This window comes from Lontra canadensis, unplaced genomic scaffold (genome assembly GCF_010015895.1).
Source record: "Lontra canadensis isolate GAN:19392208 unplaced genomic scaffold, GSC_riverotter_1.0 scaffold1, whole genome shotgun sequence".
NCBI lineage: Eukaryota > Metazoa > Chordata > Mammalia > Carnivora > Mustelidae > Lontra > Lontra canadensis.
Window position 1 is genome coordinate 67,452,624 of NW_022630995.1, and position 14,380 is coordinate 67,467,003.

Consider the following 14,380-nt stretch of genomic DNA (forward strand, 5'->3'; position numbering starts at 1 on the left):
CACGGGGTAAAGAGTGGCCCCTGGTGTCTGTGGCATGCCATCACAGCTCACAGAATCCTGGGGAGGCAGTGGAGCTGCCCCTCAACCCGCAGGAAGGTTCCTTTGGGGGCAGAAGCCACGCCACCACACTGCCTTCCACTCCCCTCCTCAGAAGTGATGTCAGCTAGCACCCCACTCCCTGGGGTTGGCAGGCCAGTTGCTGCCGGCTGCACCAGAGGAAGCCCCCCCGTGTAGAGTGGCGGCCAGGCCAGGAGAGGGCAGGGGCAGCAGGCTGAAAGGCCGACTCTGAGCAGAAAAGGATTGTAAACCATACACCCAGACAACGAAGCAATTAGTCATTGCTCGGGGCCCCACGGCAGGCAGCAAAGAAACTTTAAACCCAAGCAGCTCAAACTAATAGCCTGTAAATCACTCTATGAAAAACACTTCTGTGTACTTAACCCCGTAACACTCTGTTGCACTTTTTACCTGCACCTGTGTCCTCCCCTATAGCATGAGCTCCATGGGGCCAGGAATACGTCTTGGTCACAACCTGGACCTGCACGATGCTCCGCATGACCGATCCCGCAGGAGCACATGGGTGCAGGGGGACAACAGGCTCAGGCACAAAGTGGCCGCCCCTCAGAACTAAAGGGATGGCTCTACTGCCTAGAGGGGACATGGGGTGCTGGAACCATATACGGCAAAGTGCCAAACCAGAAGACTGGTCTGGAAAATTTGGGATTAGCTCAGAAAGAAATGAAATATACATATCCAAGCTAGTTCAGCAATAAAGGTGTGAAGAGCAGGGCTTGACGGCATGAGGCCACTCCCCCCAGCTTCTCCAAGTACAGCGCGGTCCCGCCCAACAGCGCGCAAGAGTTCTCGCCTAACGCTCAAATGACGCTGCTTCCAATACCTTGTTTTAATTGTCATTAAAAATTTTTCACCTCTCAGAGTGAAGGGAATATTGAAATTAATACTCCATGTCAGGAACAGATCAGCACACAAATGTCCCTTGGGGTAAATTTTCAGCAAGGTAACTTGCTATTTAAAACTATTTAAAAACTTAACCGCTGGCCCCCCAAATTCTGCTGGTAATCTGTCCTAAAGAATAACCACCCTAGTGCATAAGGACAGGGGGAGGCACACAGTCCCTGGGGCCTTATTCACAACACTGAAGGGCCAGAAACAAGTCTGAATGGGGGCTGGGCCAGCCAGAAGGGCGAGGCCAAGAAAGCCTCAGAATCCTTCTCAACACTCCATCCCAAATGCCATCCACTACGGACAGTCAACATGTGAGATAAACCTAATGTATCTGCTACCCTGGGATAAGGCCTTCTGCTTAGTAGAATACCATGTAGCCACTAAAAATGATACATATTGGGGGCATCTGGGGGTGTCAGTTGGTTAAGTGACTGACTCTTGATCTCAGCTCAGGTCTTGATCTCAGGGTTGTGAGTTGAAACCCCACATTGGGCTCCATGCTGGGTGTGGAGCCCACTTAAAAAAAAAAAAAAAAGATACAAGTCACATATTTTTTTAAAGATTTAGTTATTTATTTTAGGGAGAGAGTGAGCGTGAAAGCAAGCAAGCACATGTGTGAGTGAGGGGAGGGGCAGAGAGAGAGGGAAAGGGAAAGAATTTTAAGTAGGCTCTCCACTGAGCACAGAGCCTGGTGCAGGGTTCGATCCCACAACCCTGAGATCATGACCTGAGCCTAAGTCATGAGTCTGACACGCAACCGAATGAGCCACCAGGCGCCCCAAGGTCCTATTACTGGTGTGGAACAAGCACAGTAGGTCATCATGGAAAAGACTATGTAGCATGATCTCGTTTTTTATAAAAATTACAATTTTATAATTTATAAAATAATAAATTTTATAAAATAAATTTATAAATAAAAATAAATAAACACAAAATAATAAAGTTTATAAAATAGTTTTATAAAATTTTATAAAAATTACAGATCCTGGTGTAACTAGGATCTAGGAGAATCCAGGGCAGTGATAAACGCAAGGCCATACTGGGCCCGAGTCCGTGTCCTTCCCTGGCGCTCTCAGCGCCTCCTCAATGACGTGGGCACATATGGGGTCCCATGGCCGACTTCACACTCAGGTTGAAACCCACTCCCCCTGCCCCCGGATCCGGCCTGAGACGAGGACATCCACGTGCACCACTCAGACCGAACACCCAGTGTGGAGGACTAGCCCGGGGCCTCGCAAGCGTCCCGTCATTGGACGCAGTGGACACTGGGGCTGCATGAGCTACGCAGCAACACCGAGGTACGACATAGGCAGGTCTGGAACCAGGGAGAAGGCAAATGTTTTATGTAAGTATAATGAGTACATTCTGGCTCTTATTTTGAATAAACTGTCATCTGTCAGATGAAGAAAAAAGCTCCACTTTACCTTCACAATCCCTTCTTTGATGCTCTTCCTTCTTTCATGTGGGTCAAAGTTTCCAACCTCTGGCACCTCCTCGTCTTGGAAGAACTTCTTATGCAGTCCGACAAGTTCCCGAGACCTCTGGCTCCCAGAGAAGCTATTTTTCCTTGCCTTCTGCAGAACACACAACTCTGGCCAGTGGTTTCTTCTCTCAACACCAAACACTGTACTTTCCGGTCTCCTTGCTGGCGTGGCTTTGGAGAAGCCAGGTGGATTTTTACCTTTGCTCTTCTGTAATAAGGTGTTTTCTCCCTCTGCCTCATTTAGTTTGATTACTCTGTAGCTGGAAAATGATATGCATAGGTCTCACGTTCCTGGCACTGATCCTGACTGGTGTTCTCTGAGCGTCCGGGGTCCGGGGTTTGGTGCCCGATGTTAGTTTGGGGAAAATCTCAGTCATGATCAGCTCACGTGTTTCTGCTGTTCCTTCTCTCTCTCCTCTGCTTCTTGTGTTCCCGTCCCATGTACGGTACACCTTTGCGGCAGTCGCTCACCCTTGAAGACTCTGATTTTGGTTAGCTTCTGTTGACAGAACCCTACACAAGTCGTGTTACTAATTGGCCCAGGCTTTCTTTATTTCTGCTACTATGGTTTTATGTCTGGCATTTCTTTTTGCGTCTTCCTTAGGGTTTCCGTCCTTCTGCTTACACTGCCCAGCTATTCTGGTCCACGTTACCCATTGGAGCCTTTAGCATATTTGTTGCGTTTGTTTTCAATTCCAGTCTGACAATTCCCATATCCCTGCCATGCCCGGTTCTGGTACTTGTTCTGTGTCCTGAAACTCCGCTTCTGTCTTTCAGTGGTCCTTGTCATGTTTTCTGGTGAGCCACCTGCGATGTGCCAGGGAGAGGCCTTCAGTGACATGGTGGGGGTGGGGAAGGGGAAGGGCTCTGTGATCCTCGGCCAGGGCCTCCACTCTGGGCTTGGTCAGCGCATCCCAGCTGTGTTCTCGCGCTGTGGGTGGGAAGACCAGCTCCCCTCGCTCAGCTAGTTTCCCCGGTGGGCAGGCCCTGGTAGAAGTGCTGCTGAATGGCTCCTCTTCTTCCCCTGCCCAAAGCACTGAGGGACCATGGCTGAGATCCTGGGGGCGAAGCTCATGATACTTGATACTGACTTGTCTGCATGGAGCCTCCAGCAATTCCTCAAGTACAGGCTTCTGGCCCTGTGCCAGTTCCCAGGGAGGGTTCCGCTCCCGAGTCTCTGCCCTGGGAAGCCGGGGCCCCCATATCCAGTTTCTCCAATCTTGGGGCAGCAGTTTCCCCTGTGTCCATCCTTCTTACAATATAAGAAAAGTGGCTGATTTCTCAGTCTGTTCAGCTTATTTGTTAGGACAGAGTGGTGACTTCCAAGCTCTTCATGTGAGGAACTGGAAACCAGCAGTCATGAAACTTCAAAATATGGTAAAACTATAATTGAGGACGTTTTTTTTGTATCATAGGCTGCTAACAAGAGAAACGGACTTCTTTTAGGGGGATGATATTTAATCGGGGTTAAAAGTTAGTGTTCCTTATCATCTAAACTGATTATACATGTTCATCTCAAATGAGATTTTACAAATTTTCATTTCTGAAAATGTCTTTTCACACAGAAATGCTGGCATCAGTCCACAAGCACATGACCTCTTGGGCTCATGCATCAGTGAGGGGGTGCTCCCAGAACCCTGGGGGGCCTTTTCTCCCGGTGTCGTCCCTTGTGGCGCCATCACAGGGCTCACTGCTCCTCCTGGAGGGTGGATGGAAGCAGCACAGTCAGTGGACTCTGACATGTGGACTGAGGTCGAGGTCCTGGGCCTGTAGCCAGAGCTCAGAAAGAAGGCTGCTCCCAGTCCATATGAGCTCGGAGATTTCCTGCCTCCTCTTGCTTCTGACAGCACCACGTCCAGAGGGCAGCACCTCACCGCAGGGAGTCTGTGCCCAAGTCACGCTGCCTGACTTCATTAGGAGCATTGTCGAGTCTTTGGAAAAAGGTACTTCCTGAAGTCCTTCAACGTTAAAGGTGCTTCTTTCCACTCTGAAAATTTCCTCCCCCCACAGCTCCAAACCCCACCACACACACACTTTGCCAGCCTGAAGCCTTAAAAGGCTGAGTGGGAGGGAAAGTTGGGATGTTCAGCCTCCGCTTTGGACAGGACCTCCAACGCCGGGGGATGGTGACAACTGAAAGTGAATGAAGTCTGCTGCGGACACCATGGGTCCAGTGACACAGGAAAGAGTCATCTCAGCAGTATTCCTGTTGGTGAATACGACGTTCCCCCAGATACCTTCCATTTACACAGGTGCAGTTCGTCCATCCAACTGAGCATCTTCCTGCCCCACACACGTTCCCGCCCCTGCTGGCTGGAACACAGCTGAGCGGATGCCACTTCTGGTTGTACTGGACTGGAAGTTTCTCAACCCCTTGAAGATTCCCGGTGGCAGCTGCTCTGTGTGCACCGCTCGGAGAGACGTTGTCTCTGGTCACTGCAAGCTCCCCATGCGAACGGCTGAGCGGACTGGACACTCAGAACCACCAGCTTGGCTTCCTCCGCGACGACTGATGCAGCTCCCAGAAGCTGCCTCCAAAGCCAGTCTGTCCTTTGGCTGCTGGTGTCAAACAAGACTGGACTGAGGGTAAATGGATCCCCTGTTTGGCTAACACACCAGCCAGTCAGAAACCTACTCCGCTGCAGCCGTATCGTCACTTTTTATTTTTGTGAAGAAATTCTGCTGTGATGAGCTACTCTATTTTAGATTTTTTTTTTCCTTCCTGCGTATTCAGTCTGGTTCTGCTCCTTTACCCCAGCACGGTGGCTCAGCATGGCACCATTGGTTCGCGAGGATAGCTCCATCGACGCATCCCTGTGGCTTAAACAGGCAGCATCTGGAGCCCACACTTTCCTTTCTTCGGGTTCTGACGTGATGGGTAGGCGCGGACAACAGAGTCAGCAGTGGCACACGGCTCTCGAAAAGCTGGCAAGCTATGCCTGTGTTTCTGGATCCATGGTGTGCGAAACGGCGAGGCCTCCCCCACCCCGCACCCGGTCTGCCACCAGTGCCTGCTCGGGGCGCGACGCTAGCACAAACAATACAAAGAGGAGTAAGCACGCTGTGCTCCAATAACACTACTTAAGAGACAATGGAATTTCAATTAATTAATTAATTTCAATTCAATTTCACATCACAAATGTTATTCTTTTGACTTTTCCCAACCTTACAAAAGTGTAAAAAACATTCTTGGCTCACGAGCCCCGTGAAGACAGGCACCAAGCCAGATCTGGCCTGCAGCTTGCCGACACCTACTCTAGGCAGGGCCAAGAGGCAAGAGAAAGAAAGAAAAATGCAGAACCCTTGGCCTAGTGATTCTACTTCCAGAATAAAGCCCAATATATTCACCCACTCCCATAAAAGTATGCAAAAGGGTGATCGGCACACCCCTTCCCTTCGGTTAAAGCCAACCATGGGAACGTCCTAAGTATCTGTAAGGAGGAGTCTCCAGGAGCAAAAGGACCCCCACAGCCATTGTCAGACGGGCAGAGCCCCACATCCCGGCGAGTGCCTCTGTGGCACCCAGGCAGAAGGAGCAAGCTACAGGCTGTGTAAAGCAGGGAGGGGTAGCCGACATAAAACATAGATCATTTGATTAAATTTTATAAAATGTGGCCTCTTCAAAGGCAGATTTTCAAAAATTATTAAAAAAGGAAACAAAAGACAACTGAAAAACAAATTCTCCACCAAGAAGACCTTGTCTACGGGGAACAGAGAAACAGCTGGCAAGAGGGCAGCAGCGGAGGTGGAACCCGAGGAGGCGCAGCTCCGAGGCCCGGGAGGCAGCATGTGCAGCCTCCAGAATGGGGCCTCCACCTGAGAAATCAGGTGTGCAGCTGTGGGCACAGCTGACATGACAAAGGGGCTGCAGGCAGCCTGCAGCGTGACAGTGGCCACACTGTTGAGGGTTTCAAAGCCATGCTGTTCTTGTGAAGAGCAACATAGGGCTGCAAGTCTGAGGGCCAGAGAAGCCGAGCATCTGGTCTGCCAGAAGAGAGACCCCGGCCCAAGGCGGAGAGAGGGCGACTGGCTCAGTCAGCCGGCATCACTGCACTTGCACATGGTCTCCACCAACAAGACCTCCGTTACAACTGTGTTGCCGGGCATCTCACCCATGGCCGGCACCCAGACTCTGTGGTGAGAGGACAGGAAGTCACCAAGAGGAGCCCAGAACCTGCCTGCCGGGCAAGCAGGGCCACCCCAGACTCCTGGGGTGCTGTCGGAGGCCACGGATGGGAGCACCAGGGCTTCAGAAAGGACAAGGACCCCTACATGCTGTGAACATGTGCATGCGTTTCCATCCACTGACGGTGGCTGGAGGGGCCTGAAGGCCCGGCTGGCTGTATACAAAGGAAAGACAAACTCAGTTCTGCCTGTTGATGTGAATGGGCCTCAGGAACCCTGCGGTGATGCACGGCTCTGTGCACGTGGTCTACCCGGTACATGGCCAGGTCAGGCCTGGAAGAGGCAGATCGGAAGAGGCGGATTGGACTGCTCCTAACGTGTCCCAGACTGACGCTCTTCGTGCAGGATGGCTGCAGCTACAGGACACACAGGCCAAACGCACCTGTTCAGGCAGGATAACCACCGGAGTGGGACTTGCCAGAAACACGAGCCAGAATCAGGTCAGGCCTGCAGAGGCCACCAGTTCAGGAACTGGGGTGCCCTCGGCAAGTCTAGACTTGGGAGACAGGAGAGGCCGGGAGGCCGCAGAGCAGTCGGCCTGGGGGCGACCTAACCCGGATCCTCACTGAAATAAGCTAAAACAAGCTCAGAAAATGTGGTATTCTCAAGGCGGTTAGAAATGTTGGCACTGACTGGCTGTTTGATACCAAGGGGTTACTATTATTTTCTTAGATTGATAAAGGTTTTGTGGTTACGTGTATTAAGAAGAACCTTATCTTTTGGCAGAAGATGGGCGGGAGCAGTCAATGAAACAGGACTCACTGTGAGCTGGGAAACTGCGGATGCCGGATAATAAACACATGGGATTCCGTACGTGCTTCTGCCTGCTTTTGTGTTTAAAATACTCTGTAATAATTTTTTAAGGTACTGGTGTTTTATTTTGATGTATTCTTTGCTTTAGGACTAAAAACTTCGGGGTATCAAAAGATGACTGTTTCCATCTACATTTTACTCAGGAAACTTAAATTCTTTTTATATAAATGACCTTGTGAATGGTGAAGAAAAGACTAATAGCACTGTTATGTTGGAAAAGCTAGATGAGTATCTTCTAAGCTTACACAGTGAGCTGTATATTCAATTACAACCTTCCTTTGAAACATTACAAGGAGAAAACAGCCAAAAGGAATCCCTAACATATTTTATCTCTGAAGGACAGCGTACGGAGTTTCATCAGCAAGCACAGCACCCTCGGATCCTGAGTGGGACCCTGAGGCCAACGTCCCTCCCCATCGCCCCCTCACCACCCCCACGAAGAGGGGCAGCAACACTCTCTGTGTTCAGGACTGCAGGAAAGTGTAAAATAATAACTGCTATTTCTACTTTCAGGATACTTATACTACATAGTAAGTATTTCTTTTTAATTCTCAATGAGATTGGACTTTAGATGCAGGTAAACTTTATCCACACCCCGGCTACTGGTGGTGTGTATGCAATTAGGGAGGCTGCCTCAGTGAGGCTGCATGCTCAACTCGGCCCCTCTGAACGCAGGAGCCGGCAAGGCGGACAGTGGAAGAAGCCAGCACCATGGTACTCGTGAGTTCAGCGTGGGGACAAGACAGGCGGTGCTGCTGCCACAGAAGGGGCCTCCCTCCAGGTCCAGGACCCCCATGAGGAAAGCCTCCCAGAGGCCGTGCTACAGACTCCACAGTCTGAGAGAGACACTCTGACACTCACCTTCCTGGAGGCCTGGAACCAGTTTGTAAACAATGTCCTGCATGGTTCTGTCATGACTGGCAAAAAGAACACAACAGGTCAGGTCAGCCAAAACACCCGGGCACATCTTCCCTTTACAACAGCAAAATTCACAGTCGCAAATTCTAAATCTTGGTTGAATTTTGCTTCTAGTTTGCACTTAAAAAAATGTGCTAGCAGAAGTTATATATGATCTGAATTAATGCATCATTTAATTCAGGTTCTAGAAGCTTAAGAACATTTCAAGCAGCAGTGGCACAAAGATCCTCTAGGGGATGAGTGCCCTCTGCCTGCTGAATGTGGAGCCAACACAGAGCTGTGGCCTGGTGTGGTCTGTCCAGCCGCACACCGCCAACCCCGCCTTGTCCACTGGTGCTTCCTGGGGTCTCCACTAGACAGGAAGTTTTCTTTAACATTCTCAAAAATGCAGAGAAAAGGTGCTAAGATCAGGCCCTTCTGGTGGTCTTTATGATCTACCTATGAAGGTTTTCTGAAAAGGTTACATGAGCACAGTATCTGAAGTATACCACTCCAGTTTGTTATTTTTGAACATAAATTATTAATACATTGAATAACTGTTTTCAAACATCGTCCATTAAAATGAAAACCTTAAGAACACAGATAGGTACCTTGTAACCAATTGACAAACAGCTCTGCTCCACAGATCAGATATTTAGCTGCGAGAGCTAGGACAGGACTGGGCACACAGCAGCCGCTCACCAGGCTCACAATTCTGCCAGAAACGCTGGGGGACCGGGTCCCGCAGAGACCACTGCTCACTGCTTCCAACAACTCTAAAGTTCTACTAGACACTGGGCTGACAACTCAGCCTGTGGCAGACGGACGCAGGGTTTCTCAACCCTTCTGATCGTGCTGCACACTAAGAAATGCATTTCACGTCCCAACGCTCACATTCACGTGTGTGTACGGGTGACAGACACATGCACATGGATAAGCATTCGGAACCACCACTGGCCTGGAGTACACACGACTCGCTTGCTCGCTGACTCCACCCTCACCAGCTTTGCGGAAAGCTCACCCGATCCCTAAGGAGAGGATGCTGGACGGAACCCTGCCAAAGAGCTCTATCCTAGGTCCTCCGAATGACTGGGCTAGACCCTGCCTGCATGGCCAGAGACCCACAGCACTGAGTGGAGGGCTCGGCGGACTCTCCTCGGGGAGGGTGCCAGGAGGCACAACAGCACAAGGCCTTCTTCCTGGTGTCAGCTACATTCAGGGCAAACCCTTGAAACAGAGCCAATTCCTTTGCAGGGTTCATGTTCACACTCCACGCTACAGGCCACACACCCTCTTAGCTCCTCTCTTGACATGGCTCACATGGCCAAGGTCCTTGGCTTGAAGCTGAAGCCTGAAGGGCAGAGCTGCCTCATAGATCCTCCAGACCCTAGAAGCTAGGACTCAACACCTATCTTCAGCCAGCACCCCATGGCATCATCTTACCTCCTAAGGCCTGAGCCACTGCCTGGGGCCCAGCACGGGGCCACCAGGCCCCGCTGCCCCATCCTAAGTGCCCTCTTCCCACTCTGCCCCAGCCCAAAGGTGAAGGCCCTTCCTTTGGGGCAACCTCACCGTCAAAGTGTAGCAGAATCAGAGCAGAAGGCTGGGCCAAGTGTGTAAGACAAAGGTATGTCAGGAAGAAGGCTCTGAGCCAACAGCAGAGCTGGCATTAGGATGGGTAAAACAGTATAGTTCCAGACAAAGCACAGAGGTCAAGGAGTAAGGGACAAGATTAGCAGGAAAGAGCCACTGTGGAGCGCAGAGCCCATGGCAGGCCTCAGGGCTGCGCATCTCCCCGCAGCTCTGCACCTCAACCCCCTGGCCCTGGTCACCACATCATCACCACAGAGAGAGAAGGCAGGCCCTGGCCTGTGCACCCGGCTAGCTCCCCTTCCTTGTGTTACAGGTTAGGCTATGCCTAGAACACCACGGTCTGGGACTGCTAAAGTGTTTCTGTTCTCCAGAACACCCTGCCTACCCCAGAGCACAGGAGAGGGGCCCTGGAATTCTGGGAGGGAGGGCCAGAGTCTCTACAGCTTTCCACCGGCGTGAAGCTCCTACCACCACCTGCCTTCTACAGATCACATCAGGAAAGCCCCCCTGTGCTCTACAAAGCTACACCCCCCAAGACAGGAAACACATACATAGACACTGCCAACAATTAGTGCCCAGAATATATAAAGCATTTCTTTAAAGCAGAACAAATAAAACAAAGAACCCAGTAGAAAAATGAAATGAGATATGAAGAGACACTTCCCAGAAACCTGAATGGCCAGGTAACATTTGGGAGGAGGCTGGTGCTCACTGATAATCAGGGTCAAGAGCACACCAAACAGCAAGAATGCAGTCCACAATAGCCCAGGAGAGCACCGGAAGGTACGAGAGCTCTACATCCCAACACCCTGCCCTGAGGGATGGCAAAGAAGAGACACCTATACGGCAAACCCCAGAGCAGCACTGAGCGCCCGCTGTGGACACCCCAGTGTGCCCTGGCCACAGGGTCCCATATTAACTAACTGGTCTGGAGAACAGGATGGGTCAAGGGCAAGGCGCACAAACACACCACTGGTCCCCCCTGTAGTGAGCTGGACAAAGGAGACTAAGGTATGTTGTCCAGGAACAGTGGGCTACTGGGCGGGGTCTTCTGGGCCTGGTGATTTCTACCTCTTGATCTGGGAGCGGCTTCTCGCTGCGCCGACGCCAGCTGCTCACATGTTTTTAAACTCTCCTGTGCACACCCTTATGAGTGGTTCAGAACAGATCTCCAGACCTACCTCTGCTGCTCCCACGTGGTAGGGGAGTGCTTTCATTTCCTTTAGGACAGCCCCTCAAACCTGGAAGCCATTTAAAACTCCACATAAGAGCCACAAGCCAACCCGGACGCCCCCCTCACCCAAGAAGGTGGCCGTGGCCAACAGGGCCACCAGCTGTGAGAAGCAAGATGCAGGCCACAAGCAAGGGGCCTAGGACCACTCATTCCATAACAGAAAGGCGGGCCGAGGGCTGCTACCCGCTTTAGAGCAAACTTCAGTTTAAAACCAGTGAAATCCATGTGGGTCCTGAGGTTCCTCAGATTATTCAATTTGAGCAAATACTCCTGGAAACTTGTGGGAGCAGCCCCGGTGCTCCCTGGTCTGACTTGGCTGGCAGGGTGGCCAAGCACACAGGCCAGGGCAAGGCCCTGACAGGGAACGAGGCCAGAAACTGTGCCCGGGGGCCCTGGAGGCACTTACCCAATGTATTGCAGTGGGTGACTCTGGTGGATCACGATCCTACAAGTGGGGCAGGTGTTGTTCTCTTCCAAGTACTTGACCAGGCAACTCCGACAGACTGTTTGCGAAAGCACACACATGTCAGAAAGTGAGAGCAGAATGCCGGTGCCTCCTTGGGCTCGGCTCACACCTGGGCCATGCGCAGACCCACTGACCACCGCGCATGTGGCTGCTTCGATGGGACACCTGCCTCTCGGGTCTCACCAACCACGGTGAAGTCTCATGTGCTCACTCAGCAGGTCTGAGGGCTAAGGGTAGGAGGGACTCAGGAGGAACCTGAGTGAGGAGGGGGTGCCCAGAGGTCAAGAGCAGAGACATCACTAGAATGCACGTCAGGGTCTCATCCCAATATTCTCACCACAGGGGCTAAAACTTAAAATTTTCATGTTTGTCTAAAGAAAAATCACGAGATTTTCTGTGTACAACAAAATTCGAGAAAATTCAACAGAGAATAACAATTTAAAGCTACAATTACCTTTAAAATAAAAGTTCTATCAAAACTGGCAAATATTTTATTTTCTAAAGCGGAAAATACAGGATCCAAAGTCACCTGCATTCCAGGCACTGGTCTTACGGCAAAGACCCTGTCTTTACAGGGGGTTCCTGCCTGGCCCCCTCAGCCCCCATCATGGAGGCTAGCTTCGGGTAAACTGCACCTGCTAAATGTTCACTCAAGATGGGGCTTAAAACACCCAAGTCCAGCACAAGCTAAGAGTCTTCTAAATAGCACAACACAAGCCCATCAGCCTCGAGGAGCCAAACCACATTTCCCCGTTCAGAAAGTTTAAGGAATTCATTTGGAAATTTTAAAAAGTAAGCATTTCTGTCCACTAAAAATGAATATTGTCATAACACAGTTACACTGGTTTTGCTGTTACATGGAAATAACTAAATTTTTCCTATTTTTAGCTTTCTTAAATGATATTTCTACTGAAACTACCCATAATATATTTTTTTAAATTTGAACTAATTTTTTTGATTTAAGATAATCTTTATTCCTGCTTCTGTGTCTTGCTTTCTGCTTGAGCTAAAAGGTTTTGGTGAAAGAAAGAAGAGAAAAGAAAAGAAAGAAAAGGAAAAGAGAAGAAAAGGAAGGAAAGAAAGAAAAAAGAAAGGAAGGAAGGAAAGAAAGCAAGCCCAGGGACCAAGAAACCCCAAGGCTAGAAGCAGTCAAAGGCCACGTTCTAAGACATTCCGCCCACGAGTATGCAGAGAGTCACATCCCACCACGGCTGTCAAAGACCATGTTCTAGAATATTCCCCACATACACGTATACAGACCTTGGTCACATTCCCCCGCCACGGCTGTCAAAGACCATGTTCTAGAATATTCCCCACATACACGTGTGCAGACACTCAGTCACATCCCCCCCACAGCTGCCAAAGACCATGTTCTAGAATATTCCCCACATACACGTGTGCAGACACTCGGTCACCGTAGTCGCGTCGATGAGATATCCGCTGCATAGGCGGCAGGTGATGTGGGCGTTTATGTCCCAGAGTTTAATCTTTCTGGTCAACATCTTTGGCTTCTGCAAGAGAAAACCACTTATTAACTAATATCTGAAATAGTCCCATGTGCTTCTTTCTTTCTTTTTTTTTTTCCCCAGATTTATTTTTAGAGAGAGAGGGAGAAAGACAGCATGAGTCGGGGGAGGGGCAGAGGGGGAGAGAAATCTTCAGCAGACTCCCACTGAGCAAGGAGCCCGATGCAGGGCTTGATCTCACGACCCTGAGATCACGACGTGAGCCAAAACCAAGAGTCGGACGCCCAACTGACTGTGCCCTCAGATGCCCCCAAAATACTCCCATGTGCTCCATCAAAGTTTCAGGCCCAATGTAAATCAAGTTCCAGCACAGAAGGGCTCAGTGTGATGGAGGGCCAGGTCCACACCATAGAAACTGTGTGGCCCGGCTTCCCGTCTATAGAAGGGAGTGCTGTAAGGTTCTGCTGAAAGGTTCTCTTCTCACAGAGAACCGGGACTGTCCCAATGGGCAGCGCTCTGCAAACGTGTGACCACTTCCCCTTAACCACTGCGACACTGCCCCCCTCAGGGCTCTCCCAACCCTCTCCTGCTTGGGACTGAACTAAGGCCATCTAGGGAGCCATGTTGGGGGTGTGAGTCAGGAGATGCATGGAGCCGCAGGAAGAGAGGCTGGGGGAGCAGGCCACCTGTGCAGGGACAGGAGGCTGCGGGGTCACTGCTAGAGCCTCTGGCTCCTCTGGCAAGCTCAGGCAAGAATGACCCTGAGGGATGTCAGTGACCCTGAGGGACTCTGGCCCAACCTGAAAGAGAAGCAAAGTCCCTTGACGAGGCCTCAGTGTGGACACACAGAAACAGCTGATAAGCACAAGCAAAGGTGCTCAGCCCACGGACACGTCCAAATGCAGGTGATACCACATGTCATTCCAGCATCAGAAGGCAGTATTTCCAATATTCAGTTGACATTCAGTCCTGACCAGTTCCAGGGAAGCAGACGGTCAAAAGGGCTGCCAGTCAGATGTCCCCAAATAGGACAGGAGCCATCTCATTTCTAGAGATTTATCTTAATAATGGGACAAGTTCAAAAGATGTTTGCTGCAATTGTTTAAAATGGTAAATGACAGAAAACTGCCACTGAGAATTGGCTACAAAAGCAATTTTACTTAGCCAGCAGGTGCTCCAGATCCTCCTCCCCTACTCTCTGCCCTGTCCAAGGGAAATCCAACCAGCCCCTGGACCTCACCCTTCCTGGGGCCTCAGTAGCCTCTTGGCCCAGCACA

At 50.6% G+C, this 14,380-nt stretch overlaps 1 protein-coding gene across 6 annotated transcripts in view; it reads right to left on the reverse strand.

Annotated features, from left to right (window-relative positions):
• The window catches only part of PCGF3 (polycomb group ring finger 3), a 48,669-nt gene that overhangs the window by 14,607 nt on the left and 19,682 nt on the right, over positions 1-14,380 (reverse strand). For all 6 annotated transcript variants that reach the window (XM_032857011.1, XM_032857035.1, XM_032857040.1 and 3 more), the window contains 3 exons: positions 13,031-13,148; positions 11,578-11,674; positions 8,309-8,364 (listed from right to left, as the gene is read on the reverse strand). In XM_032857011.1, the coding sequence (XP_032712902.1) occupies positions 8,309-8,364; positions 11,578-11,674; positions 13,031-13,148 (271 nt within the window). The remainder of the gene's footprint in view (positions 1-8,308; positions 8,365-11,577; positions 11,675-13,030; positions 13,149-14,380) is intronic.